This window comes from Puma concolor, chromosome A2, assembly GCF_028749965.1.
Source record: "Puma concolor isolate L17-30 chromosome A2, mPumCon1.1.hap2, whole genome shotgun sequence".
Taxonomy (NCBI): Eukaryota; Metazoa; Chordata; class Mammalia; order Carnivora; family Felidae; genus Puma; species Puma concolor.
This window is the reverse complement of record NC_141668.1, coordinates 5,410,065-5,436,157: the sequence shown is the minus strand read 5'-3', so window position 1 is coordinate 5,436,157 and position 26,093 is coordinate 5,410,065. Positions and strand designations below refer to the sequence as shown.

The window sequence follows — 26,093 nt, the reverse complement described above, 5'->3', positions numbered from 1 at the left end:
CGGCAATGTGCAGAAGAGTGAACCTGGACCACTTCCTTACACCATACACAAAAATTAAATTCAAAATGGATGAAAGATCAAACTCAACACCCAAAAAACAAACAATCCAGTGAAGAAATAGGCAAAAGACATGAATAGATACTTCTCCAAAGAAGACATCCAGATGGCCAACCAACACAAAAAATGCTCAACATCACTCATCATCAGGGAAATACAAATCAAAAACACACTGAGATACTGCCTCACACCTGTCAGAATGGCTAATGTTAACAACTCGGGCAACAACAGATGTTGGCAAGGATGCGGAGAAAGAGGATCTCTTTGGCACTGCTGGTGAATGCAAACTGGTGCAGCCAACTCTGGAAAATAGTATGGAGGTTCCTCAAAAAATTAAAAATAGAACTATCCTATGACCCAGCAATTGCACTACTAGGATTTATCCACGGGATACAGGTGTGCTGTTTCGAAGGGACACATGCACCCCCATGTTTATAGCAGCACTATCGACAATAGCCAAAGTATGGAAAGAGCCCAAATGTCCATCAATGGATGAATGGATAAAGAAGATGTGGTATATATATACAATAGAGTATTACTCGGCAATCAAAAAGAATGAAATCTTGCCATTTCCAACTACGTGGATGGAACTAGGGGGTTTTATGCTAAGCGAAATTAGTCAGAGAAAGACAAATATCATGTGACTTCTCTCATATGAAGACTTTAAGATCCAAAACAGATGAACATAAGGGAAGGGAAGCAAAAATAATATAAAAACAGGGAGGGGGACAAAACATAAAAGACTCTTAAATATAGAGAACAAACAGAGGGTTGCTGGAGGGATTGTGGGAGAGGGAATGGTCTAAATGGGTAAGGGGCATTAAGGAATCTACTCCTGAAATCATTGTTGCACTGTATGCTAACTAACTTGGATGTAAATTTAAAAAACATATTAAATAAAAATAGCAAAAAAAAAATGATGAAAGACCTAAATCTGAGACCAGAAACCATCAAAATCCTAGAGGAGAACACAGGCAGCAACCTCTTTGACGTTGGCTGGAGTAACTTCTTGCTAGACACATCACCAAAGGCAAGGGGAAAAAAAGCAGACATGAACTACTGGGACCTCATCAAGATCAAAAAGCTTCTGCACAGTGAAGGAAACAATGAACAAAACTAAAAGGCAGCCTACAGAATGGGAGGAGATATTTGCAAATGACATATTGGAAAAAGGGTTAGTATCCAAAATAACTTATTGAACTCAACACCCAAAAAACAAATAACCCAGTTAATAAATGGGCAGAAGACATGGATAGACGGTTTCCCAAAAAAGACATCTAGATGGCTAACAGACACATGAAAAGATGTTCAGTATCACTCATCAGTGAAATACAAATCAAAACCATGATGGGACACCACCTCACGCCTGTCAGAATGGCTAAGATTAATAACACAAGAAATAACAGGTGTTGGTGAGGATGTGGAGAAAGGGGAACCCTCTTGCCCTATTGGTGGGAATTCAAGCTGGTGCAGCCACTCTGGAGAACAGTGTGGAGGCTCCTCAAGAAACTAAAAATAGAACTATTCTAGGGGCGCCTGGGTGGCTCATTTGGTTAAGCATCTACTTCGACTCAGGTCATGATCTCATGGTTCGTGCGTTCGAGCCCTGCATCGGGCTCTGTGCTGACAACTCAGAGCCTGGAGCCTGTTTGGAATTCTGTGTCTGTCTTTCTCTCTCTCTCTCTCTCTCTGCCCCTCCCCTGCTCATGCTCTCTCTCTCTCTCTCTCTCTCTCTCTCTCACACACACACACACACACACACACACACACACACACACACAAGATGGAATATTACTCAGCCATGAAAAGTAATGAAATTTTACCATTTGCAATGACATGGATGGAGCTAGAATGTATTATGCTAAGCAAAATAAGTCAATGAGAGAAAGACAAATACCATATGATTTCACTCATGTGGAATTTAAGAAACAAAACAGATGGACATATGGGGAAGGGGGGAAGAGAAGAGACGGAAATAAATCACAAGGGACTCTTAATGATAGAGAACAAACTGTGGGTTGATGGAGGGAGGTGGGTTGGAGATGGGCTAGATGGTGATAGGTACTCAGGAGGGCACTTTTTGGGATGAGCACTGGGTGTTGTACGTGAGTGATGAGTTACTGAAATCGATACTGCACTGGATGTTAACTAAAATTTCAATTAAAAACAATATGAAAAATAAAAACTCTAAACACTTTACAAGTATCAAGTTATGTGATGCTCATAACAACCCCGTGAGGTAGGTACTGTTATTCTCACTTTCCAGATGAGGAAACTGAGACACAAATGCATTGAGTAGAAGAACAAACACATGAGCCCTATGAAGGTTAGGCAACATTGCTATAGCTTCCTTCAATTTGATTTTCAAGAAAGGTTTTTGATAAAATTTTTACTCTTGTACCTCTTTTATCACTTTGATTACTTTGATTTTCTATTCTGCACTCATGGCCAGATTTCTTTTCCAATAAAGAGACATTTCGGGGTGCCTGGGTGGTTCAGTCGGTTGAGTGTTCGACTTCGGATCAGGTTGTGATCTCGTGGTTCGTGGGTTCAAGCCCCGCGTCGAGCTCTGTGCTGACAGCTCGGAGCCTGGAGCCTGCTTCAGATTCTGTGTCTCCGTCTCTCTCTGCCCCTTCCCTGTTCAGTGTCTCTTTCTCTCACGCTCTCGCTCTCTCTCAAAAATAAACATTAAAAAATTTTTTTGAAACATTTCAAACATGTAAGAATATACCAAAAATAATACACAGTGCTGTCTGAAGTCTAATTATTGAACAGATATTCATGATTTTCCAAATTTCGTTAGGTTCTCACTTGAAAAAAAAGAATAGGACATTATAGCCAGTAGCGGTTGGCTTTCTTTGGCTGTATAACAAAGCACCCCCAAACAGTAGCTTAAATGAGCAACTATGTAGTTCTCAGCTTCAGATGAAGACGAGATCCAGAGAGGAAGGGTCTGATCATAAACATGGGGCAGATATGATAAAAGAACCCAATTCTTCAGAGTTCTGATTTAAGGGTTTTCCTAAGGAAAACGAATTCCATCGATATTTTTTCTCGACATTCTGAGGGGCTATTTCCGGCTATTTCTAACGAACTCTAGAGGTGAGGGGGTCATTACGTCTCATGTTATGTCAGAAGTTTCATTTTCTTAAAAATTTTTTAAATATTTATTTTTGAGAGACAGAGTGTGAGCAGGGGAGGGACAGAGAGAGAGGGAGACACAGAATCCCAAGTAGGCTCCAGGCTCTGAGCTGTCAGCACAGAGCCCAACGCAGAGCTCGAACCCACGAGCCACGAGATCATGACCTGAGCCGAAGTTGGATGCCCAACCGACTGAGCCACCCAGGCGCCCCAGAAGTTTCATTTTCTTAAACAGAATCCCTTCTGACTACTCAAGTGATATGCGTCACCCTAAGTATTGCTCTCATAAGCCAGTCTGAGTATTTGTTTCAGTGAAAGCCTTATTTCCTAAATGATTAGATGGATTTTATTAAAAAGTGTCTATAAAGCTGAGATGTATGATCTTGATCAGTCAGAACAGTGATTCTCATTTTAATGTGACCAAAATCACCTGAAGACCAGGTTAAAATGCAAATCACTGGGCCCAGCCCCACAGTTCCTGATTCATTAGGGCTGGATGGGCCCGAGGCTTTTGCATTTTGAAGTTCCCGAGTGATAGGATGTTTTAGTTGGCGAACCATGCAAGGATCACTGAATTAGAGTAAACTAGGAAGTCATGGCTAATGTACTGTGCAATACGTAAGCGGCGTGCACATGATTTATACTATAAGCACATTCTTTGTGTTATTATTTATAATACTAAAAATTGGAAAGTACCAAAATAGCCAAACAATACAAAACTTTTAAAATAACTTCACGTAACTTTTTTAAAATGTTTATTTTTGAGAGAGAGAGAGAGAGAGAGCAAGGGAGGGTCAGAGAAAGAGAGAATCCCAAGCAGGCTCCACACTGATATTGCAGAGCCCGATGTGGGGCTTGAACCCATGAACTGTGAGATCATGACCTGACATCCAGAGTCGGATGCTTAACCGACTGAGCCACCCAGGCGCCCCATAACTTCACATAGCTTTAAATGAAAAAACCACAAGTTATCTCAATGTTGTGTATACATGTGTGTAAGAACAGGGGACCTGGGTTAAATAGTGACCCACCAAGCGTTAGGACAAGAAGTGATCTTTATTTTCTTCTCTGTGCTTTTCTACATTTGCTGATTTTTCAATGGTCATAGTTTACTTTTGTGTAGTCAAGACTTTGTTAAAAATAAGCATTACAAAGTGTGTTAAGTACAGAACACATGAATCCTCGAATTTAGCCATCTCTCATTACCTGTTGACATCCAGCAATACTTAATTATTCTCAGAGTATTCTTGAGGATACCTTAGGACAAAATAGCCCGCCACTTTTCCTACGTAAGCAGCCTCGGAACTGGTCACGTATGAGGGAGACAGAATCACTTAGCATTCGGAGTGTTGGCTCTGAGGCCAGACCTCCTGACCTTAAACTCTGCTCGGTGTCGCTGGGCAAGCTTCTTCGCCAATATACGTATTCGTTTCTTTACCCATAAAATGGGGATAGTCACCGGACCTATATCATAGGGCTGTTAGGATTAAATAAACAACTTAAGAAATGTTAGCTGTTGCTTTGGTTGTGAAAAAAAATTCAGCAGTTGCTTCGTACCAGCACACATACGTCAATGTTGTCTGTTTTCGTCTAGATCTGGATGTGTGGAGGCCAACTCTTTGTATTCCCCTGCTCGCGGGTAGGACACATCAGTAAACAGCGCTTTCCAAATCAACCTGAGTTTGCAGAAGCCATGACATATAACAGTCTCAGACTGGCGCACGTTTGGCTGGATGAATACAAGGTGAGGGAAATGTCTCTGATTTGGAAAGACGAGCAAGAATACGGAACGGGGCTTGGCACCCAGGAACCCGTTCCTGCCTTTCCAGATAACAAGTTTCCTTAAATTTCTGGCACACCTTCAACCCCTCATCCACCTTCCCCAGACCCTATTCTCAATTAGTTCATTCGAACCCACTACACTTGAACGTTCCTTTTTATCTCAATTGCTGGGGAAACTCAAGTTTCTCAGAAGTAAATTCATCAACCCAGGAAGTTTGGTTTGTTTGTTTGGCCCAGATCTATGTCCCTCCCGCCCCCCACCCTGTGGGATCCCCCCTCTGAAGCAAACATCTCCCGCTGTTCCCATCCCCATAGGCAATTCTTTAGATTCTCTTCCTCTGGTACCAAGTTCCCAAGGGTGCGGCTACTGTGGTCTGGACACCACGCGAGAGGCTTCACTACCTCTCTTCTACCGACAGTCGATTTCTCTGTCAAAGCCAGACCCCTTCATCTGCACGTCTCCCCAAGGCTGCAGCCCCTGGCCAGGACCTAAAAGGGTGCACACACAGAGAACATGTAGCCATGGCCCCATTTGAACTTGAAAGGTGTCCCTCCAGGATCCATGCACAAACATAGACAGCAGTAGCCCCAAGACCTCCTTTCAGATATATGGAGAGAAAAATGGGAGAACTTGCTGTGATATTATAGGTCCTGGTTCCAATCTAATATTTCTTTATTGTTTTATTTATTTATTTATTTATTTATTTATTTTATTTTTTATTTTATTTTATTTTTTTATTTTTGGGACAGAGAGAGACAGAGCATGAACGGGGGAGGGGCAGAGAGAGAGGGAGACACAGAATCGGAAACAGGCTCCAGGCTCTGAGCCATCAGCCCAGAGTCCGACGCGGGGCTCGAACTCACGGACCGCGAGATCGTGACCTGGCTGAAGTCGGACGCTCAACCGACTGCGCCACCCAGGCGCCCCTCTTTATTGTTTTAAATTATAAAAGGAATAATAGTCTTTTTTGAAAACGTCAATATTTCTACATGGCCGTTTCGATTGGCAAAAATGTCAAACGTCTGGTAGGACCAAGTATTGGCAAACACAGGAATTCTCAGACACGGCTGGTGGGCGTATTATTACAAACTCACTTTGGAAAATAGTTTGGCAAAGTCAAGTAAAGATCGTGAGTATCCCATGATCCAGCAATTCCATTCTGTGTGCACACCACAGAAAGGCATGCCTTTGGGCAACCAGAAGACATGAACAAGAATGTTTAGAAACAGCATGGTGGATGTGAGCCCAAACAAAACACAGCCCAGCTGCTCATCAAGAGCAGAATGGATAAATGGGTTATATTTAGCTGATATAATTCTATACAGCCATGAAAATTACCCAACTGGAGATACACACACAACGGTACAGTAAATCTTAAATCTTGCTGGGGGTACCTGAGTGGCTCAGTCGGTAAAGCATCCAACTCTTGACCTTGACTCAGATCTCGATCTCATAGTCGTGAGTTCGAGCCCTGCACTGGACTGGGCGTGAGGCCTACAGGGGCGCCTGGGTGGCTCAGTCGGTGGAGCGTCCGACTTCGGCTCAGGTCATGATCTAGCGGTCTGTGAGTTCGAGCCCCGTGTCGGGCTCTGTGCTGACGGCTCGGAGCCTGGAGCCTGCTTGGGATCCTGTGTCTCCCTCTCTCTCTGCCCCTCCCCGCTATTCTCTGTCTCTCTCTGTGTCAAAAATAAATACAACATTAAAAAAATTTTTTTTAAATAAATAAATAAAAACAGACATCATGGTGAACAAAAGCAGCCCAACGCAATATACTGATTTATTCCATGTCTATATGTTAAAAGTGAGTAAAATTAAGGCATACAATTTATGTATTCATAATTAGATAGCAAAGCTAAAAGGAAAAGCAAAGACGTGAATACATAATCATGATAATATTTAAAGGTTTTTCATGTTTAAAAAAATTTTTTCTTAATGTTTTCTTATTTTTGAGAGAGAGAAAGAGAGACACAGTGCAAGCAGGGGAGGGGCAGAGAGAGAGGGAGAAACAGAACGGAGTTCTGCTTTCAAGGAGGCTTTGGTCTCTTTAGGAGAGCTCTTTGAATATAGGGCAGACTGAATCCATTAGACTTTTGTACTCAGTACCATCTTAAATCGAGCGCGTAGAAGACTAACCAGGTGATAACAATGGCCAATGCTGATGTGACACCCTGTGTCAGCCTGCGTTTACCCAGTGCTCCGTACGTATTACACTGTTCGGTCCTCAGGACAACCTCGTGAGGGTAAGGGCAAAGGTCACATAATAAATGACAGAGCAAGAATTCGAACCCGGGCTGTCTCCCCCCACAGTCCACTTGCCCTAAGCCACTACACCATCTCTCATTTCTGAAACCACGGAAGTGTTGATTGGGACCAGGGAGGGAGGGTTTTCCTTGAGTATTGAGAGAGCAGGAGAAAGGAGACATACAACATAGGTGGCTGTGATTCTTGGGCTCCTAAGAAGCAGGCCCCAACCTTCCTGGATCCCACTACACCACCTCCGTGTTGTGGTTCATCACAACACATCCTGCAAATATGTGCAGAGTGAGTGAATTCCAGGCACCATGTGGGTCTCTGCCCACACCGTATGGATGAAATTGGAAGATATTTTGTTCTGTTTTTGGGTTTTTTTTTTTTTAGTTCAGGTGATGAAAATATACACTGCTATGTTAGATACGATTTGATTACCAAAGATTTGTTTGGTTTTAATGAAATTACTCTCTATTTCCATTTAGGAGCAGTTTTTTTTACGAAGACCTGGCCTGAAATCTGTTGCCTATGGAAACATTAGCGAGCGTGTCGAGTTAAGGAAACGATTGGGTTGCAAATCATTTCAGTGGTATTTGGATAATGTCTTCCCAGAACTGGAGGCATCTGAGGGCAGCAGATGAAACACAAATAAATCATTTTCATTAAAAAAGGGTTGGGGCGCCTGGGTGGCTCAGTCGGTTAAGCGTCCGACTTCAGCTCAGGTCACGATCTTGCGGTCCATGAGTTTGAGCCCCACGTTGGGCTCTGGGCTGATGGCTCAGAGCCTGGAGCGTGCTTCCGATTCTGTGTCTCCCTCTCTCTCTGACCCTCCCCCATTCATGCTCTGTCTCTCTCTGTCTCAAAAATAAATAAACGTTAAAAAAAAAAATTAAAAAAAAAATAAAAATAAAAAAGGGTTAAAAAACCCCTATGTCTTCAACATAGAGGAGAAAAGTCTGGAACATCAAGAAATTGTGTGAAATGCAGTAAGAAATACAACCAGAGTGCTCTAGAATAAGAGTGCCTTTCTGTCTTGCTTTGATGATAGTTCTTAACCCTTCGTTACACGTCACTGAATTTCTGGGGTGGCAAAACCGTGAACATTAGAAAGATACGCTGTCACACAGTGCAAACTATCACACCATGGATTGAGGTGAAGTGTATTGTCTCTAGAATTTGCCCAACTCGCTTGGTCCTGTTAGACCACAGGGGATGCTCCACTCTGGGAGGCTTTGTCCATTCCTACTCTAGAACTCAGAAAGACGTTCACAGAGAGCCTCGGTTGACACGTGCCAACGTTGGCTCAACTGTGTCTAGATCCTTTTCTTGCTGCTAGTGTCGATTTTGGTGCCGATTTCTTGCTTGCTTGGGTTCCTGAGTTCCAGATGTCCCGTCCACTTGCCTTGGTGGCCCAGTCCAGCCCTGTAGACCAGCCTTGTTGTCTGTGGCTGTCAGTCCCTTTGTCACTTGGAGACAGTCCCCCTGCCTTGCTTCTGGTTTTGCCTTGTTCATATTTCTCCCCTCCTATGGCTCTGGCCTATAGCTGTCCTAACACTTCTTGCATTCTGCACTTTGTTGATGATTGATTTTCTGACTCAGACCTGTTTAGCTGGGATTGGGGGAAGGAGTGGCTAGGCTCCCTATATACCCTGTGTGAACACACTCCCGAAGGTCTAAAGTACTTCTCTTGGGTTAGAGGGATGGCTGTTGTGTTCACCCTGGTGAAGGTGGCTAGAGAGGGGAAACGTATTTGATTCACAAAGACAAGGAGAAAATGAGGGGAAGAACACACTGAAAGGAATAAAAGGACTGGGGGAGACTTAGGGTGGGATCACTAAACCTAGCCTACGTTGAAGAGAAGCTAGTTTTTACAGCAGGAAACAACTTATCTATTGTGCTCAATTAATAATTGAGTGGTTGGTTATCTAGGGCTAGGTATCCTTCTAAATGAGGGAGCAGGAAAACATCTCTCCCTTCATGGAACTTGTATTCTTTGGGATAATCTATATAATGTGAAGACGAAAGAACCAGCGTACAATCTCTTTATACATAGGTATTTTAGCAAGATACTCTATAAAATCTATTGATAGATAGACATCGGGAGACCTGGGCTCAGATATTACAGATGACCAGGGTAACTTTATTGAGACTTTAAAAAGTCAATCTGGGGGCACCTGGGTGGCGCAGTCGGTTAAGCGTCCGGCTTCAGCCAGGTCACGATCTCGCGGTCCGTGAGTTCGAGCCCCGCGTCGGGCTCTGGGCTGATGGCTCAGAGCCTGGAGCCTGTTTCCGATTCTGTGTCTCCCTCTCTCTCTGCCCCTCCCCCGTTCATGCTCTGTCTCTCTCTGTCCCAAAAATAAATAAACGTTGAAAAAAAAAATTAAAAAAAAAAAAAAAATTAGTGTAAAGTACAAAACAGAAATCTTTAGCAGGAGAAAAGAATTCTAGTATAAATACTAGAGAGTAAATATAAGAGTATCATCTTGAAATAACTTTTTCTAGTTTTGAAATTTGAGAATAATTGTTTTCTTTGGTAAGCATAACAGAGGATGCTATAAATTCCATCTTTGCCAAAAAAAAAAAAAATGTTCTTAGAGCCATAAAACTAATATTGTCTTAGTTTTCTAATTTAAATGTTGGTTCAGGTACTACATAATGTGGACTGGTCTTAGAAATGATGTAGTGTGTTGCTTAAACAAGTTCTTTTGAGAACTGTTTCAGTTGACTCTGGAATAGAAACCAGAACCAACATCCAAGGGCCCGTGGGTGGCTCAGTTGGTTAAGTATCTGACTCTTGGATTTAGGCTCAAGTCGTGATCTCACGGTTGTGAGATCGAGCCCCAGATTGGGCTCCACCATGGGCATGGGCCCTGCTCACATTTCTCACTGTCCCTCTTCCTTTGCCCCTTCTCCACTTGCGTGTGCGCTCTCTCTCTCTCTCTCTCTCTCTCAAAACAACAAAACCAAAAAACAACCCAACATCGAAATATTTGGTGTGATTGAAAGGAAATCTACATTAGCCTGTAGGTGGCAACTTTTTATTTCAGGTGGAAACTTAAAAATGTGATTTATGTTCTGGAGCTAATTGAGGAATATTTGCTAACCCTCTCAAAGCTTTTCTCAAAACACAGTTTTTGGTATGATCAAATGCTCAGACAAGCCCTGAAGTAAGCCTGGGAGTTCTGTAGCTAAAGCATACATCTAGGAGTTTACCCTAACATACACCTGCGTGAAAATTGAGCTCCCATTATGTTCCATACTCTGTGGTAAGTACCCTTCCTTGATTATCTCATTTCACTCACACAGCTTTGTAAAATAGGCCCTATTGTCATTCCCATTTCATAGACGAGAAAACCAAAGTTAGATTTGTCCAGGGCTGGGTTGCCAGTGTTAGCAAATAAAAATGCAGGATGCTCTGTATTTGAAATTTGAATTACGGATATGCAACATTTTGCTGTATTTCACATATTCCACGGAACATACTTCTACTAAAGCATTGTTGTTTCTCCGAAATCACATTTCAGGTCATCGTGGATTTCATCTGGTAACTTCATCTAGGGGCAAACTAACACAGCCCATACACTAGCAGGATCCGCCCAGTCTCTGAGACTCTGGGTTGAACCACATTACACTGCAAAGAGCATTTTAGTGTCATTCTTCACAACGGTAAAACTGGAGCTCTCCCCAAACCTCAAATGCTAGAAGTATACCATTATACATCAATTTGCTAGACTAGGATATACACCCACTCAAACCCTTTAAAATATTTTTTTTTTCAACGTTTATTTATTTTGGGGACAGAGAGAGACAGAGCATGAACGGGGGAGGGGCAGAACAAACCCTTTAAAATAACAGCTAGGAAAAAAAAATCCGTTCAAGACCCATCAGAATGGCACACATTTAAACATCTGACGCTATCAAAGGTCGGGAGAAGGTGGAGTAACGGAAGCTCTCTGGCACTGACCGTTCCCTACGGCGCCGATTTCAAACTTAGGTTGTATGTGAATCACGCGGAGATCTTGGTAAAATGCAGACTTCCCTTCCTAGGTAGGTCCGCACGGGGCTGAAGATTCAGCAGTTGTAACGAGCCCCCGGCGACACTGGCGGCGCTGCGGCCAAGGTCGCACGGGAGCCCCGCACCCCTGCACTCCTCCCACCGGCGCGTGCGGTCTGTCACCCCACGGCTTCTCGGGGGCGTGCACCGCAAAGCCTTCACACTTGAACCCACGTGTCTTTTATCGCAACGGAGGTTGAACATCGTTTAAAACGTATAAGCCCACTTGTCCTTAACGAGGCCTTTTTATACGAGAAGAAACCCGAAGGCCGCCCGTCACAGACCCTCAAGGCTGTAGCCCAAAACGCGGCCTCGACGGCGCCCGGCACCTCGCCGCGGCCGCTGGGCACCCACGCCGGGCGAGCCGGGTGACGTCACTCCCGCGCGCGCGGGGGGCGGGGCCTTCCGTCACGTGGCCCCAGGGGCACGCGCGCTCGGGCCGAGACTGCGGCGCGGGCACTGGGCGAGCCCGCGGCCGCTCGGTGCAGCGTTTGCTTCGGGCCCGCCGTGGCTCATGCGGCTCGGACCCGGGCTGTGGCGGGAGAGAAGATGCCACGGCCCGAGTCCCAGAAGGCCGGGATCCTGCGCTGCGGGCGTCGGGGTGAGTAGCGCGCGGCCGGGCTCGGCGGCGTCTGAGCCCGCGCGGCCTCCGTCGTCCCCTCGGCGCCTCGGGCGACCTGCTCCGGCGCGCGGCCCCGAGGCCCCGAGGGCTGGCGGCCGCGCCCGCCGCCGGCTGCCGCGTCGGGCCTGCGGGCGCGGCGTTCGGCCCCGCGGGGACAGGCTGTTGGCGGCGTCACCGCCCGCGGGGCCCGGCGCTCTCCTGCTGGCGAGGGCTGCAGCCGCGCGGGGGCTCGCGGAGCCGTGGGCCCGGAGCTCCCGCCGCTCTTTTCCCAAAACGGAGGCTGGAGCCCTGCGGCTCAGCCTTCGAAGCAGAGCAAGCGGGGCCGCAGAAGTGAGAATGGAAAGTCGCAGCCGGGAGCGCCGCAGAGGGGAGGAGTGAACAGAGCACCCGCCCCGCTGCTCCCCCCCCTCCCCCTTCCACCGGGTCCAGGTCGCTCGCGTTTCCCCCGAAAGGCGCAAAAACTTTCTCCTTTTTTTCCTACGGTCATTGACCGAGGCCACATGTGGGATTTGGTGGATGTGCGTCTCGTTTCTCTTTTCGTTTTCTTTGCAAATATACTCGTTGGAGAAATTGGGTTGTCTTATATAGTTTACTACATTCCTGAAATCCATGCAGTTTGCGTAAAATGTAAAAATACCAAGTCCCTGCCTTCCAGGTCTGATAGACTGTTTCCTTTGAGGAATATTAACATACGTGTGATTTTTTTTGTTTTTTGTTTTTGTTGTTGTTGTTGTTTTAACCGTCAGAGAAGATTGGGGTCAGCATTCTTTTTTGCTTTGGGTTATGAAAGCAGTTGTTTGGTTGGTCGGTTTTCCAAATATAAAATGAAATTACAACTTTGTGCTTTTTTAAAAAAAATATTTATTTTGGAGAGAGAGACAGAGCACGAACAGGGGAGGGGCAGAGAGGGAGGGAGACACAGAATCCGAAGCGGGCTCCAGGCTGAGCTGTCAGCACAGAGCCCTAAGGCGGGGCTCAAACCCACAAACCCCAAGATCATGACCTGAGTCGATGGTTAACCGACTGAGCTACCCAGGCGCCGCTGAACGTGCTTTTCAGAGTATTATTGTGCGCCAGGATATTCTGTTGTCACTCTCCTCCCCCAAATCATGGAGTAGACCTGACTTTTCAGTGTCTGTGTGTTTATTCCACTCACTTTTTCCCGTGTATCCAGAAGTACTATGTGTTGAAATATGATCTGCTTTAAGAAAAATGGAAAAATCTTACCTACTTTCAGAGAGATGATACATACCTTCAATATGTATCAGTTGAGCTTTTCAAATTAAAGGTGGTGAAAGAGTAGGCCACACTTTTCACATCTTCTCTTGACAAATTCTGTGCTGTTTGTTCTTTGCAATTTGGGTTCTACTTAGTTGTTTTTTTTTTTTTTTTTGTAACTTCTTTTTATTGGGGTAAAACAGTAAAACACAACATGCAGTTTATCATTAGAACCATATTTAAAATTTTTTTTTTTTTTTTTTAACATTTACTTATTTTTGAGAGACAGAGCTAGAACATGAGGGGGAGAGGAGCAGAGAGAGAGGGAGACACAGAATCTGAAGCAGGCTCCAGGCTCTGAGCTGTCAGCACAGGGCCAGAAGCAGGGCTGGAACTCACAGTGAGATCGTCACCTGAGCGGAAGTCGGACACTTAACCGACTGAGCCACCCAGGTGCCCCTCATTAGGACCATGTTTAAGTGCACAATTCAGCTGCATGAAGTACATTGACAATATTGGGTCACCATCCCACTATTTCCAAAAACATTTCTCATCACTCCAAACAGAAACTCTGTGACCAGTAAGCAGTAACTCCCCATTTCCACCTTCTCCCAGATCCCTTCGGCCTCTCTGAATTTGACTACTCTAGATAAAGTTGAGCCAGACCGTATCCTCCTTTTTATTTCATACAATATTTGTCTGGCTTATTTCATGTGTTTTCAGATTTCATACATGGTGTAGCATCTATTAGACTTCATTCCTTTTTATGGCTGAATTTTTTGGCTGTATCACATTCATTCATCTCTTGATGCACTCGGGGTTGTTTCTACCTTCTGGCTACTATGAATAGTGCTGCTATGAACATGAGGCTCCTTGTGTCTGTTTTTGATTCTTTGGGGTGTATGCCTAGGAGTGGAATTTGCTGGATCCTGTGATAAATCTGTGTTTGACTTTTTGAGGAACAAACCCTTCACATTTTTAAAACTGCTTTCTTAAGGCCTTCATGCCCCTGCTGTGGCCAAATCTGATGGCCCCACCTCAACTCCTGCCGGCTTGACCTCTGTAAGTCTTGGTGACACCTCATGTTGCTCGTCAGTACACCCTCTTGAGGTTCTCGATTTTGTGATCCTTCTCATGTCCTCTCTAAGTATCCTTTTCCACACGATTTTTAAATGTGCTTGTCCCCAGAGGTTCAGTGCTTGCTCCCTAATCCATTTTGTGCTCATTACTTAAAGCCTCTTCTGCTATTTCCGTGTAACTTGAACTAAAGTTTTGGTGTTCTATTTTTAACTTCGCTCTGAGGCTTAAGTTTGAATGTCAAGCTAGGGACACCTCTACATCAGGTGTCCTTTCCAGTGCAACATACCCAGACCAAAATTCGTCCTCTGCGAATCCTCCCAAACCTGTTCTCTCCATGCTCCCCGTCGCCAAGACTTGAAAGCTGGGAGTTGTTTTTATTCCCTTTCTCCCCTAGGAACCCACGTCCTGTCACGTTGACCCGTGCAGACAGTTCTGCCTCTGATCCTGCCTGCCGCCCACTTCCACAGCTCTGAATAGAGCCGTTTCCGCTGCTGCTTTTTTTTTTTTAAGATCTAATTGGCTTTAACGATTCATGAATCAGGCAACATCTCATTTAGCAAGAGGGAAGCTCCCATGATTGCCTCTTATTGGAGTTTTTCTAACTGGACTTCCTGGTTCTAGATTTTTTTTCCCCCTCTGTCCCAAACCATTTTGTACACTTCTGCTGGAATTTTCTTCCTGAGATATATTTGCCTAAAGATACTAGTTAGCTTTCTTTTACATTCAGAATAAGTTAATTCTTTTTTTTTTTTTTTTTTGAGAGAGAGAGAGAGAGAAAGCACATGAGGAGGAAGGGGTGGGGGGTGGGGGGACAGAGGATCTGAAGCGGGCTCTGTGCTGACAGCAGAGAGCCCCATGCGGGCCACGAGTTCACAAACCGTGAGGTCGTGACCTGGGCTGAAGCCGGACACTTAACTGACTGAGCCACCCAGGCACCCCCGGAACAAATGAATTCTCCTCCTCAGGGCCAGAGCCCCAGCCTGTACTCCCGGAAGTAATTGCCTTCCCACGAGCCTTAACCAGCCAATCATTCATTACAGCCAACCGTTCTAACTTGCTAGTCCATTTGGAAAACTAAAAACAAATACATGTTGTGATTTTCCAAGCTGTGAATTTTTTCCTTGAAATGTTTCAGTATTTGCTCATTGAGGTATTATTTTTTTAAAAGCCAAACTTGGACATCAGCTTCTAAGAGAAACACACTTATGTCTGTATAGTTTGTTTATATCTTTATTGTAGCACTTTTTAGACTTTGCTTTAGGACGTGCCTGAGTTTTTTACCCAATTTATTATTTCTTTAGGATTTTTGTCCTTAGAGAAAGTGAGATGATTGGCTAAAGGAAATAAAGATTTTTTAAGATTCCTGTGCCGTTGTCAAATTGCTTTTGAAAAGGGCCTGGCAATTTATAATTTTATCACCGATAATGACCCAGATAGATAAAATCATGAATGAAAATGGAATTATTACAACCAGTCCCTCAGAAATATAATTTTATCACCGATAAATGTATCATTTGAGTATATGTACTTCAGGGAATATTTTTTAAAAACTTTGCTAATTGGAGACGTAGGATCTTATTTTTCTTTTTCTTTATGCGTCTTTACTGATTGTTGAGACTGAAGACTTTTCCATATGTATTTCCAAGATTCATCCAAGTTGTTCACTTATCAGTAGTTTGAAAAATGCTGTACGGAGAGTCCCAGCCCCAGCCTTAGCATCACACAATAGAACAGGGTTGCTCAGCCTTTGCACTGTTGAAATCTTGGGCCAGATAATCGTCTGTTGTTGGGGCCTGCCCTGCGTATTGTAAGATGTTTAGCAGCGTTTTGCTACCCGCCAGATGCTGGTAGGATCCCCCAAGTTGTGACCACCAAAACCACTTCCAGACGTTGCCAAAAGACCCTGGGGGCTGCCAGATTTGCCCAGACGGTATGGAGTGTCTCAGCCCCTGGCTGAGAACCACGGACCTGGAGCTGCAAGACTGTAAGTCCAGTGACGTAGTCCACCCTTCATCGTGCCGCGTCTGCGTTCACCCCCAACACCTCTTTCCATGTGAACATCCTGTCTCAAAACTAAATTGTAAGCTGTCCTCCGATGAAGCGTCTGTTGACTAGGAGGGAAGCAGAAGTGAGGAGAAAATAGTTCATATATACAAATACACAAAACTCACAAGGACAGACCACTGGCATTTGTGATCTTGGACTCAGTGAAAAAGAATTAATTGAGGACTGAACTGTGTAAGCACATTATAACCCCTGGAGATCAATATACCTACAGAACCCAACACCTGAATATAAGGGTAAGGGTCAAAGGAACACTTTTATTAGGTGAAAGATACATATTTTTTAATGCTTTATTATGGAAAATGTTCTGTTAGTGGTCGGTCTTTTTTCATCTATTACCCCGCCTGTCTCATCCCTATTGGTTAATTTAAAGCAGATTTCAGGTATCATAGGATTAGATTATTTTCGCTTTGTAAAATAAGCTGTCCCTTCCTTTGGAAAGCCAGCAACAGCAGGTTGAGTTGCTTCTCTCACCTTGCGTCATCCTGATGTCCTCTTTTGCCTCCCTCCTCCCTCTTCCCTCTTCCCCATTTAAGGACTGTGATTACCCTGGGTGTACCCAGTTAATCCAAGATAATCTCTGTATTTGAAGGTCAAGTGCTGAGAAACCCCAGTTCCTGGGATGTGGATACTGCTGGGGGACCATAATTCTGCCTCTACATAGCACATCAATTGTGCTTCTTGTAAAGAATTTTTTTGGTGGTTGCCTTAGAGTTTACAATATACATTTTAACGTGTATTTATTTTTGAGACAGAGAGAGACAGAGCATGAACGGGGGAGGGGCAGAGAGAGAGGGAGACACAGAATCGGAAGCAGGCTCCAGGCTCTGAGCCATCAGCCCAGAGCCCGACGTGGGGCTCGAACTCACGGACCGTGAGATCGTGACCTGAGCTGAAGTCCGAGGCTTAACCGACTGAGCCACCCCGGTGCCCCTACAATATACATTTTAAACTAATTAGTTTGAATCTGCCTTCATGTAACACTCTATTGCTAGACTTGTACAGGTACCGTATTAGACTCTCCCACGTTTTCCCTCCCATTCCTGTGAAATTGCGGTCATTCATTCACTTATCAGTATGCCAGGATGTCATTCGTTCACTCAGTATATTGTGACATATATTACTTTGAACAGCTTTTCTTAGATCAACTAAGAATAAGAAAACAAATTTTATTTTCATTTCATTGTTTTCGTCTCTGATGTTCTTTGAGTAGATCCAGGTTTCTGACCTGTGTCATTTTCCTTCTGCTTGAAGAATTTAGCGTTTCTTGCAGGGCGGTTCTGGTGATAGATAGATTCCTCAGTTTTTCTTCCAGAAGGTATTTCTCCTTAATTTTTGAAGGATAATGTCAGTGGATATAGAAGTCTAAGGTGGGATTTTTTTCTTTCACACTTTGACTATTTTAGTCTGTCTCTTGCTTGCATGATTTCTGATGAAAAGCCCACTGTAATTCTTACCTTTTTCCTCTCTAGGTAAAGTGTTTTTCCCTCCCTGTGGCTTCTTGGAAGATTTTTTTTTTTTAACGTTTATTTATTTTTGAGACAGAGAGACAGAGCATGAACGGGGGAGGGCCAGAGAGAGAGGGCGACACAGAATCTGAAACAGGCTCCAGGCTCTGAGCTGTCAGCACAGAGCCCGACGCGGGGCTTGAACTCACAGACCGCGAGATTATGACCTGAGCTGCAGTCGGCCGCTCAACCGACTGAGCCACCCAAGCGCCCCTTCTGGAAAGATTTTTTGTCTTCTGATTTTCTGATTATAGTATATGCAGGTGAGAGTTTTCAGGGGATTTATTCTGCTTTGGGTTCTCTTGGCTTCCTGGAGTCTGTCACTAATTTTGGGACGTTCTTGGCCATTATTATTGTCACCTCACATCTTTCTTCTTCCTTTTTTCTTTCTTCTTCTGGTATTGCAGTACTTTTTGTGTTATACTTCCTGAATTTGCCCCACAGTCCTTGGATGTTCAGTTTTGTCCTGTCTGCGTTTCGGTCTGGAAGGTGTTGACTTCTGTTCAGGCTCACTGCTTTTCCTTCAGCGGTGTGAACGTGGCGGAAGGCCGTCTTCATTGCCGTCCCGGTCTTCTCGATTTTTAGCCTTGCCTTCTGGTTCTTCCTTACAGCGTCCATCTCCCTGTTGATATTGTTCACGTGTTGCATGTTGTCTTTTCCGTTCGTTCTTAACGTATCAATTAGAAATAGTTGAAATTCTCGGACGATCCCCAAATCTGTGTCGTTGAAGTCTGGTCCTTGTGATTGCGTCGTCTCTTCAGACCTGCCTTCCGCTCGCTTTTCGGTACGTCTCACCTCTGTTGTCGAGAACCTGACAAGGGTCAGGTCATAGCACCTGAGGTACGTAGACCTCTGGCGAGTGGCTTGGTGGTGCTCTGGCGAGGGGTTTGGCTCTGTTTAGCGTTTGCTGTCGCTGCCGGATGCTTCGGATTCTTCTGGCGACCTTGTTTGTATCTGCCCTCTTGACCTTGCGATTTTCTGAGCAGCCTTCCCCAGACAGTCTGTGTCTTGCAGCTATTTGAGCCGTGCCTCACCCTGGTCGGCCCTGGAGCCCTTGGGTGTGGTGGTCAAGTACGAGAGAGGGTGAGAGTTCCGTCATCGGCAGATGCCACCATCACGGGTGCTCGCCAGTGGGATGGCGGTTCCCCCTTCCCGGTCCGTTTCCCGGAAGCCTTGACCTTTGGCGATTGTCTTTGCCCCTTGGCTTTGACTGGAAGGCTTAGCAGGGGCCCGGGTGGGGGGCGTGCCCTTCCCCGAAGAGGAGAAAGCTCTGGCACGTCTTCCCCCTGGAGCGGATGCCCCTGCGGTGGGGAAAGTTCTGGGTGTTCCGGCGAGTGCTCCGCCCGTCTCCCGCCAGAGGCCGAGGGGATCTTTCCGCCCCTCCGCCCTCGCGGCGAAGACCCGCCGGCCGCCCGCTGGCGGAGCCCGCGGAAGGGTGGGGACGGCCGCCGCGCGCTTCCCCGGAGTCGCTCCCTCTCCCGTCAGCGCGCGGCGTGCGGCCCGGCGCCCCCTCCGGGAGAGAAGGTGCCGGCGGCGCGGCTCCCGCGTCGGGGCGGCCTCGTTCCCCCCGCGGTGCCGAAGTCCCGGTTTTCAGCGTGTCCGGCTCTTCATTGTGGGAAGGAGGGGGACGGTGGCCCGTAGGCTCTTCTCCCGTTGGAGCCGGAAGCAGAAGGCCTTCCCCGCCTGCTTCACGCGGAGTTCGTGACGTGGGCCCGTGTTCGTGAGCGCGGCGCAGGGGCCCGGGACGGTGGCGCCGCGTCCAGACTCGACCGCGCGGCTCGAGCTGGTGTTTTGCGTTTCTCGCTTGACCGATGACGATTTCGGGCTGTGCTGCCCGAGCCCTTTTGCTTTCCTCAGAAGAGAATGTTCTTCTCTCGCGACCATAAAAACGCCTAGCGGCTTCTCAGAACTTCTTGTAGGCATTATTCTGCATTTTGCGGGCAACGAAAGCTATACAGACCCACCTTTATTCAATTTCCCACTTAGGAATAATACCGTAATTCATACGTAGAAGAATTTGTCAAGCCGTCTCTTTTCTGCCGCAGCCCGATTCTGTTAGTTTGGGTTTCTCCAGAAGCAAATCCTGCGATGCAAATGTAAATTGGCCTTGTTTCTGTGTGAGGTAATCTCCGGACCCACCGGTAGGGGAATGAAGGCGTGAGGGAGAGGGCGAGCGAGGCAGGAAGGGGCGCGGACCTCAGGCGAGGCCGTAAGGGTGTGCGGAGCACGGAACACACGCGTCGGTCACGGTCCAGGGCGAGCGGGGCAGGGACCGGGCACTTTGACCGTCCGCTGTCGAGGGCCGTCCCTCGGCAGGTGCACGTTCCCACCTACTTTGGGGCCTGCCCCGTATGGGCGTCTGGGCTCCGGGGGCCAGGGAGGCGGGCACTGGCGGTTGGAAGCAGACCTGTGCGGATGCGGAGACCCCGGAGGATGTCCCGGTGACAGCGTCTGCTCTGTGCCTTCCGGCGGCCGATCGAGCGGGGTGAGCCGGACTAGAAATTGGCCGTTTGCCCCACCGATCAGTCGGGTCGTCAGCTTTCTAAACCTCTTCAGGTGGTGGGTGGTACTCGGAAACGAGTTTTCCGAGGAATGCGCAAGATTCGGTCCCGTGCTTTTCTGATGGTCGCTTTTTGGATACCCGTTCACTTTGAAATACAGAAGCCGCGGTTTAGAAGATAATCCTGGCCTCGTGCTTCTGGTAATTCCAGCCTGGGTAACCTGGTTCAGAGCCATCACTGCTGATGGCAGAGAATTCCCGGGGTGGTAAAGAATTCCTGGCTCTTCATCGTGTGCCAGCAGAGTAAAACTCAGAGGCATGGTTTAGGGGTAGTTAACTCGGTGAACGCTCCTTCGGTGGTAGGACGAAGCTGGCTATAGAAGGCCGTGCGGACCGTGGACACACGTGTGCGTGTTTATATTGGGTGTGTTGAAAGCCGTTTGAGTTTCTTAGTTGTTTGGATATCTGAGAACACTTATTTCTAGTAACCATGTTTTTTTCCCTCTTCATCTATTTCCTCTTCATCTGATGTCCTTTGAGTTTAATTCTCCTTTTTATGGGCAGAAGGGGAACAAGCAAGAACAGTTCTCATAACTGTGGAGGCTGTAAATGGTCACTGGGTGTTCATTCTGTACACCTCAGTCAGGAGTTGCGTTGCGGGCTGGGGACTGATCACAACTTTTGCAGTGTTTGAATTTCTGTAGGTGGGGGACGTGCCCTGCCGCTCTCATCCCTCTCTCTGGCTGAGTCACCCATTTATCTGCCTGGTTTCTGACTGCATCGGATCGTATGAGCCTTGCGTTGACATGACATCGGCTCTTTCTGTTAGGACCCAGCAAAGGCTGCAGCGGGCATTTCCTGTCGTTCCTGTCGATCTTGATCAGACACATGGGGTCAGAAATGAATTAAGGAAAATATGAGAGATCCCAATAAACTAGAACCGTGTGTCGTAGAGTATATACTTAGAAAGGTCTTGAATGTAATGATTCCTTGAAGTAAGTGTGTTGTGCAGGCCTCTCCCGAGACTACGGTCACTTTCTCCTCTCCGTCTTAACCAGGGAGACCTGCCCCTTTCCGCCTGGGCGTTTGATCAGACAGGATATTAAAGTGTACTGGTCAGCCTCTCCCAGCCCGTTTTCACTGACCAAGCAGGTGTCCCGGGATTGGTTCCCGTGCTTCGTCATATTGGCTGTCCTTTTAGTTTCCTTTTCTTCAGTGCTTAATTAAATTTGCTTCTTTCTCCCGTCAACATTACCATGTGGTTTTCCTCTGCATTTGAGGTGTAGTGTATAGACACTGCATGTGTTTATGTTCTTTTTGATTTTCTTCCAGAGAGGGGATTCATAAATGTCTGAGCGATGTCAGAGGATTATTCCCGGGAACATATGATGTCTGGAATGTGCTCTGAACCTTTCCTAATTCAATGATCTCCTTACTTGTAATTATGAAATGTGTTTGTGGTGAATGTTTTCTTCTAGTCTTTCAGGTAGATAAGGAATGAGAAAAAAATAATGTGGGGTTTTGTTTTTTTTTTTTCCCTGTTGTCATCACCATGTAATTTCATAGGGGTGCATAGGAAAGGCATGTGCTGTAAATCACATGACCGTAGCTCAGTTAAAATATGAACATGTCTCTTTTATGGAAAAAGCTAACAGATGTTTGCTGTTTGACAATTTGGAATATAGAATAGACCGATGAGAAAATAACCGGGAACTGCACAAAGGTAAATATTTAACAAACAAAGATGACTTTTTAAACTTCATTAAACATTATGGAAATTATTTTGTGCTGAAGGACTGTGAAAGCTCTACTGTGTATGAGTTAGGTAGTATGGTCTTCTCCTCCTGTAGTAAAAGAAGATGGACATTGGGCAGACGAATTCAGACTGATTAGTGATTTGTGGAGGAAAGTCTTTCAAAACGTGCTGTTAGAATATTTGTTCAGTGTCCAGATTTTATTCTCAAGTTTTTGACACCTTAATGGAATGAAAATAGCCTTCCTTTTAATGTGCTAAAATCCCTTTTGCTTCTGAGGTTAAAAGGAAAGGCCATATTTCGTTCAAAGCCTCAAAATATTTAATCCTCTCCAAAGTTCTTATATTTTTAAGTTAGGCTAAGAAATTTTTTACCTTGATTTTTAAAGAAATATATATTCTTTGTAGGAGATGTTTTAAGTAAAGGAAAGTCACCAGAAAATTAGCTATGATGCCACTAAGCTGATTCTATTAAGTGTATTTTTTCGTTATTGCTGATAACAGTGTAACATTTTAGGTCGTGTGAGAGATTAAAAATAAGCAGTAGAGGTGTGCCTGGGTGGCTCAATCGGTTAAGCTTCCGACTTCGGCTCAGGTCATGATCTCACCGTTTGTGAGTTCGAGCCCCGCGTCGGGCTCTGTGCTGACAGTTCAGAGCCTGGAGCCTGCTTCAGATTCTGTGTCTCCCTCTCTTTCTCTCTCTCTCTCTCTCTCTCAAAATAAACATTAAAATATTTTTTTAATAAAATAAAAATAAGCAGTAGAATATATAGCAAAATATTTGCAGTAATGAGATTTCAGGCATTTTTTTTTTTTTAACATTTTGCTAATCTGTTTTTTCTGATTTTTTAGCATAGTAGCAGAGCTTAAAATATTAATCCCTACCACCTTGCGTGGTGTCTGGCATATAGAGCTCTGCTGTGTTCCCAGTATTAGCCTTTCCTTAAGGATTATTTAATGATTTTTCAGAAGAAGAATGTTGGATTAGTTAGTACATTTAATAGGCCCTGACTGGAAGATTAATGGAATGGTTTCAAGTATCATCTGTAGAGTCACATTGGGTAACAGGCACCATCCTGGTGAACTTTACATAATTTGACTACTTTATGGAGCATAATTTAGTAGCTGGTGTGTGCTGTGTTCTTTGTTAATAGAAGATAACTATGGACAGCATCTCAAAATGGGTTTTCTTAGCTCAGACGACTGTGCTGTTGAGAAATACCCCTCACTGTAATTGATAATGATGCTGGAATTTAAATTGAGTGAGATCTCATGTGATTTTAGCCCTTTGTGTCATATGTAATTTGCCAAAGAGCCTTTTTTTTTTTTTTAATTTTTTTTTTTTCAACGTTTATTTATTTTTGGGACAGAGAGAGACAGAGCATGAACGGGGGAGGGGCAGAGAGAGAGGGAGACACAGAATCGGAAACAGGCTCCAGGCTCTGAGCCATCAGCCCAGAGCCCGACGCGGGGCTCGAACTCACGGACCGCAAGATCGTGACCTGGCTGAAGTCGGACGCTTAACCGACTGCGCCACCCAGGCGCCCCCCAAAGAGCCTTTTTGATACAACGAGACAGCAGATGCAAACAGCAACGATCGGTCGTTTTTTGAGTGGACTAAAGCGTGTATGTGCTTAAATTGTCCTTGCATATTTTTATATGTATCTTTCTAGTCTCCTGGGTTGCATAGTGGTGCAAGGCTGCTCTTCACCTATGAATATGAATTCTGCCTTTTAGTCCTGCCTCTCCATTCTATTTCCTTTCTCTCCTAAAGGGTATTAACATTTTTTTTATGGTTTATGGGAGAATGCTGAAAACCAACTTGGGTATTGTGCTTTGTCCTTCCTTTGCTTTACCCATCCTTTGTCTTCTAAGCAGTTGTGTGTGTGAATGTAGATGTATTTACATGTAGCATTCTATATACCCTCTTTTCCATCTTAATTTTTTTCACCTGGCAGCATATCTTAGTGATAAAGCCATAGTAACTATAGAGACTTTTCTCTTTCCTCTTTACAGCTGCATATTTTATTGTGTGGATGTTTCTTAATTTGTTCGACCAATTCTTTATTAATGGACAATTGGACTGATTCCAGCCTTCTGCTATTACAGAGAGTCCTATAGTGAATAGCCTTGTGCATACATTACTTCCTATTTTTCTGGGGTGGATTTCTAAGAGTGACATTGCTAGGTCAGAGGATAAATGAATATGCAGTTTTAGTAGATGTTGCCAAATCTCCCTGCATAGAAACTGTACCACATAGGAGCGTTTCTCCATAGCCTCATTATCAGACTATGTTGTCAAGTTTGTGGGTTTTTATAAATTCAGGTGGGGGCTTATTTTGCTTATCTTCCCTTACTGTGAAAAAGGTTCTGCATTTTTTCATAGGGTTAAGAACCAGTTGTGTTTCTGTTTCTGTGACTGGTCTGTAGGGTTGTTGGTCCTTTCTCGTTGTGACCAACAAGACTGGAAGATAATCCCTAGTGATTTCCTGCCACCTTCTGCTCTCACTTTGTGTGATTCTCTCCCCATGTGTGGGAGTGCTTTTAACCAACAAAACATGGCAAAGATGATAGAGTGTCGGTTTCTTGATTCGCTTACGTTATGTAGCAAGGATAATGGGATGTCACTCCTGTGACTATATCATATAAGACTGTTAAGCAGACCGGAGGAGATTCCTCATTGCTGGCTCGATGAAGTTACTGTGTGGTGATGACCACGTGGCAGGGAACTGCCGATAACTAGGGTCTGAGGGGGTCTCCAGTCCACTGGGCCCGTTGTCATAGAGCCATAGGAAATGAATTCTACCAACAACTTGATGAGTTTGGGAGCGGTTCTTCCGGAATTAGGCCTCCAGGTGAGAATGGAGCTTGGCTGACGATTAGCGTGAAGTCTTGCTGGACCCTGAGCAGAGGATCCATCTAATTAAGCTGTGCTCAGACTCTTGATGCTTAGAAATTGTGAGGTAATAAATATGTGTTGTTTTGCTGTAATTTGTTATATGGCAGTAGATATCAACATTTTATTTTAATGTTTATTTTTGAGAGAGACAGGAGGGTCAGAAAGACGCCAGGGGAGTGCGCCAGGGGAGGGTCAGAGAGACGGGGAGACACGGAATCCGAAGCAGGCTCCAGGCTCTGAGCTGTCAGCACGGAGCCTGATGCGGGGCTCTGTCCCGTGAATCGCAAGATCGTGATCTGAGCCAAAGTTGAATGCTTCACCGACTGAGCCACCCAGGCGCCCCTACAGCAGTAGATATCTAATACCAAGGTAATACCTTTTTGTCTGTGTTACAAGTTGCAAGTATTTTTTTCCTTTTTCTCGTTTGCCTTTTTACTTTTCTTTTGGTGTCTTTTGCCACCCCCAGTTTTTTTGTTCTTATATAATCCAGTTTATGTATCTTTTCCAGTATTGTTTCTGAATTTTCAGTTGTAGCTAGAAAAGTTGTGACCCCTTGCAGATAATAGAGGAATTTACCTTCGTTTTCTTCTGTTACTTGTATGGTTTCATCTTCTGTATTTATTTTTTTTAAGTTTTTTAATTTTAATTCCAGTATCGTTAACATATAGTGTCATATTAGTTTCAGATGTACATTATAGTGATTCACCAATTTATCACATTACTCAGTGCTCATCATGATAAGTGTACTCTTTAATGACCATCGCCTGTTTCACCCATCCCCCCTGTTCCCTGCCTCCCTTCTGGTAACCACCAGTGTGTTCTCTGTAAAGAGGCTGTTCCTTGGTTTCTTTCTTTTTTCCCCCTTTGCATGTTTGTTTTTGTTTCTTAAATTCCATATGTGAGTGACATCACATGGTATTTGTCTTTCTCTGACTTATTTCACTAGCTCTCTAGCTCTAGTTGTTGCAAATGGCAAGATTTCATTCTTTTTTATGGCCGAATAATACTCCATTGTATACATATATACCACATTTTCTTTATCCATTCATGTATCAGTGGACACTTGGGCTGCTTCCATAGTTTGGCTATTGTGAATAGTGCTGAGTATACATAGGAGTGCATGTATCCCTTTGAATTTGTACTTTTGTATTTTGGGGGGTAAATACC

The 26,093-nt window shown here is 45.0% G+C and overlaps 2 protein-coding genes and 1 long non-coding RNA gene across 14 annotated transcripts in view; 2 read left to right on the top strand and 1 right to left on the bottom strand.

The window, feature by feature from the left end:
• GALNTL5 (polypeptide N-acetylgalactosaminyltransferase like 5) overlaps nucleotides 1-8,248 on the top strand; it is a 56,832-nt gene extending 48,584 nt beyond the window's left edge. For 6 of the 8 annotated variants that reach the window (XM_086685838.1, XM_086685823.1, XM_086685809.1 and 3 more), the window contains 3 exons: nucleotides 4,793-4,942; nucleotides 7,714-7,910; nucleotides 8,155-8,248. In XM_086685838.1, coding sequence (XP_086541964.1) covers nucleotides 4,793-4,942; nucleotides 7,714-7,869 — 306 coding nt within the window. In that variant the 3' untranslated portion in view covers nucleotides 7,870-7,910; nucleotides 8,155-8,248. Of the gene's footprint in view, nucleotides 1-4,792; nucleotides 4,943-7,713; nucleotides 7,911-8,147 lie in introns of those variants that run through there. The other 2 variants (XM_025929870.2, XR_015243812.1) reach the window with 2 other exon arrangements.
• Nucleotides 6,727-9,546, bottom strand: LOC147582932 (uncharacterized). The gene is made up of 2 exons (XR_015243815.1): nucleotides 8,155-9,546; nucleotides 6,727-7,910 (listed from the first exon to the last, which is right to left on the bottom strand). It is a non-coding gene; the product is annotated as an uncharacterized LOC147582932 (long non-coding RNA).
• Nucleotides 9,547-11,713: 2,167 nt separating this feature from the next.
• GALNT11 (polypeptide N-acetylgalactosaminyltransferase 11) overlaps nucleotides 11,714-26,093 on the top strand; it is a 42,818-nt gene continuing 28,438 nt past the window's right edge. Inside the window, exon 1 of one of the 5 annotated variants that reach the window (XM_086685761.1) lies at nucleotides 11,714-11,883. The gene's annotated coding sequence lies outside the window, so the exon portion shown is untranslated. Of the gene's footprint in view, nucleotides 11,884-18,832; nucleotides 18,858-19,380; nucleotides 19,690-19,738; nucleotides 19,976-26,093 lie in introns of those variants that run through there. The other 4 variants (XM_086685799.1, XM_086685780.1, XM_086685791.1 and 1 more) reach the window with 4 other exon arrangements.